The sequence below is a fragment of the Macrotis lagotis genome, chromosome 2 (assembly GCF_037893015.1).
Source record: "Macrotis lagotis isolate mMagLag1 chromosome 2, bilby.v1.9.chrom.fasta, whole genome shotgun sequence".
In the NCBI taxonomy this organism is placed as follows: Eukaryota; Metazoa; Chordata; class Mammalia; order Peramelemorphia; family Peramelidae; genus Macrotis; species Macrotis lagotis.
The window spans coordinates 20,036,431-20,039,234 of record NC_133659.1 but is presented as its reverse complement, the minus strand read 5'-3'; the positions used below and the strand labels follow the sequence as shown (position 1 = coordinate 20,039,234).

The 2,804-nt window shown below is 45.1% G+C and overlaps 1 protein-coding gene across 8 annotated transcripts in view; it reads right to left on the bottom strand.

Moving 5' to 3' along the window:
• MYSM1 (Myb like, SWIRM and MPN domains 1) overlaps window positions 1-2,804 on the bottom strand; it is a 56,020-nt gene that overhangs the window by 30,656 nt on the left and 22,560 nt on the right. For all 8 annotated transcript variants that reach the window (XM_074221317.1, XM_074221320.1, XM_074221321.1 and 5 more), the window contains 2 exons: window positions 2,250-2,355; window positions 2,044-2,101 (listed from right to left, as the gene is read on the bottom strand). In XM_074221317.1, coding sequence (XP_074077418.1) covers window positions 2,044-2,101; window positions 2,250-2,355 — 164 coding nt within the window. The remainder of the gene's footprint in view (window positions 1-2,043; window positions 2,102-2,249; window positions 2,356-2,804) is intronic.

The window sequence follows — 2,804 nt, the reverse complement described above, 5'->3', positions numbered from 1 at the left end:
CTGGTTTAAAAAAAAAAATGTTGGTCTTAGTACAGAACAGATGTGTGAAATGCTTTGCAGAAATGAGGCTAGCCAGGCTTTCAGGGGAGCGGGTGGATACTAACGTTTTGCATAATCCTTCTCACGGAAGGCAGGAATGGGAAGTTTGTGGGAACTAGAACCATTGCTACAAATGAGATCATTTCAAATGAGGATGTCATTGTTTTCTAAGCCTTCCCTGAACAACTATCTCATGAGCAGGACAGACCTCAGATGAGGGAATGCAACTCAACGTCCTCAAGGGGCTTGTCTCTTTACGGATGACCTGCCACTGCCAACACTAACAACAAAGGCCACCTGGCTAATGGTGAAAATCTTGTTTTTACACTTTTCTCCTTTAATGTCCTTTACCAAAAGGCCTTGAGAAGACACACCAAATAAGAACCATTCTTCTTGGAGTAGAAAACCCACTTGTGCTTAATGACTGGGCAATAAGAGACATGGACCTCCCTTCCATGGAGGCAGGAGGAGGTTAGGTGATTCTTTTTTTTTTTATACACTTATTCTGATCCCTAATTCTTGGAATGTGACTTGATAATGGAGGGTAGGGGCTCAGATGGGTGTGGGAGAGAGCTATCCCCATCCTCCCAGGGGCTGCTGTACACAGATCCAGGTTGGACAACTCTCTACTAAATGAGAGAACTTGGGTACAATGTTCAGAATACACTGAAAATGTCCTATCCCCAATGAAACTTTCAAAATTGTAGCTGTGCCTCGATTAAACTCGACCCCTCAAACAAGAACAAACCTTAGGGGTGACAGAAAACCAAACCCCTCTTTTATTTCTTCTCTCTGTGCTATCTCTAGCACCCGAGTCACTGAAAGGTCCATAAGCTTGAGGGTTTCCCCACCACCAGAAGCATCGCTCTCCTGTGTGAGCCTGCCCCAAGCACCTGGCCGGGGCCCCCCTGGGAGCCCCCTTCCATTTCTGAACTGTTTCCAGGGGGCCAAAGTCAGTCTTCTGAGATTCATCAGGTTACCACCATGTCTGATCCCAAGCTAGCCTTTCAAAGACAGTTCTTTAGGATTAAGACCCATGTTCTCTCTCACATCTCACCTGGGAGTCTAAACACTGCTTGGCCTTCCCTACCGCTGGTCCAGCTGGTCGGGGTCCTTCCTATGCTAGGGTGCACAGTATTGAGCATGATGTCCTATGCAGGGTCTGACCAGGGTGACCTGTCATGGCTGGTCCTTTCTGTGGGCATCTGCTGCTGCCTGGGGTGACCCAGATTTCCCTAGCTACCACAGCTCATTGATCCCAAGATCATACAGGTCAATAAAAACATGGCTTTTTCAAATGAGATTCCATGGGATCAGAGCCCTGCATGCCTTAGAAAGTGTAGAAATGCTGATTATATAATCACCATCACCATCCAGCTCATCTAAGCTGGCTTCTCTGCACAGGGCCATCATCCTGCTTCGGTGCTGACAACTTCCCTTTAGCCCAGACAGGAGCTTGGGCTCTATCGTACACCTCTGGAGACCACTCGCCCAACCCTGACCATCACCACACATCTAGGGAAGCTACTGTGGCCCCACTCTGTCATTTGCTTGGCTTAAGTTACGCCTCCCAGCCAGACACTAGGAAAGTCATTGATAAAAATGCTCTCCAGAAAAGAATTAACTGACAGTTCAATTGTGAGGTTTAGGCCACCTTTCCTCAAGTGATCAAATGCAAAGTGGAGACTTCACCATAATACTCCTTATATTTAAGAAAATGAGAAAAATGTCATCTATCCACTGTATGTGATGGATAATCTGTGAGAAGTTTATCCCCCAGTGCTACAAGTGTGTCTTCTTGGGCATTGTCATTTCATATGTAAGCGCAGGCACCAAAACACATTTCTAATTATCTCTTGGAAATTAATTTTAGAAAGGGAGAAGCAATAAAAGGAAACTACAATAAATTCATCCATGAAGCACTTGGCACCATGGGATAACACACAGAGATGAATAGCTTCTGATTCTATGAACAATGAAACCAATTTTTAAAAGGCTGCTTACTTTTTGCAAACAAGTCAGGTCAGAATCCCGGTGAAAGATTTTATCCATGGGGACACCGCTGTGGAAGAAGAGAAAAAGAGAGTAAGGAAACAAAGAAGAGGAACTCATCAGGTCCAGGGTGGCTGAGTCCAATTTTACATCAAACTTGGGCTTTCTTTAAAGCATGACAATGCAGATTCATGGTAGCTCTAGGGGAGGGACTCTACCTGGGGGAAAGTCGATATTTTTCAATCATCCATCTTGTTTTCTCAAACACCAATTCCCATCGAGGTGCTCCTAACATCTGCTGTACATCAAATTTGTAAGGAACACCTAGGAACAAGGACAAAAGCATCATTTCCATCAACCACTGTTCTTGATTTTTCTTACAATGAAGGAGCTGAGCCTGACCAGCTTCCTGGGGCCTCCCAGCAGGCACTCACTCAACTGGGCAAGGACTGAAAAATACAATTTTACCAAAATACAGAAGAGGTTTACCAAAAACTCTGTTAATAGATGAGGAAATTCTGTCTTGGAGAAGCAAAGGGACTTGCCCAGGAGTGCCAGCAAGTGTCCCCCCTGGGAACCCATTTCCCAGGTTCCCTGCACAAAGTCTCTTGGAGATGGGCTCTGAGGGAGACTGCCATACACTGCTCTGGAGAAGGAGGGCAGAACTGGGGAAGGGGGAGGTGTAAATGGATGCCTCTGTTGTTGGCATGCATACAAGCATATTTGTATGACTGTCTATATATTATATATATTACATACATTTTTATGTAAAA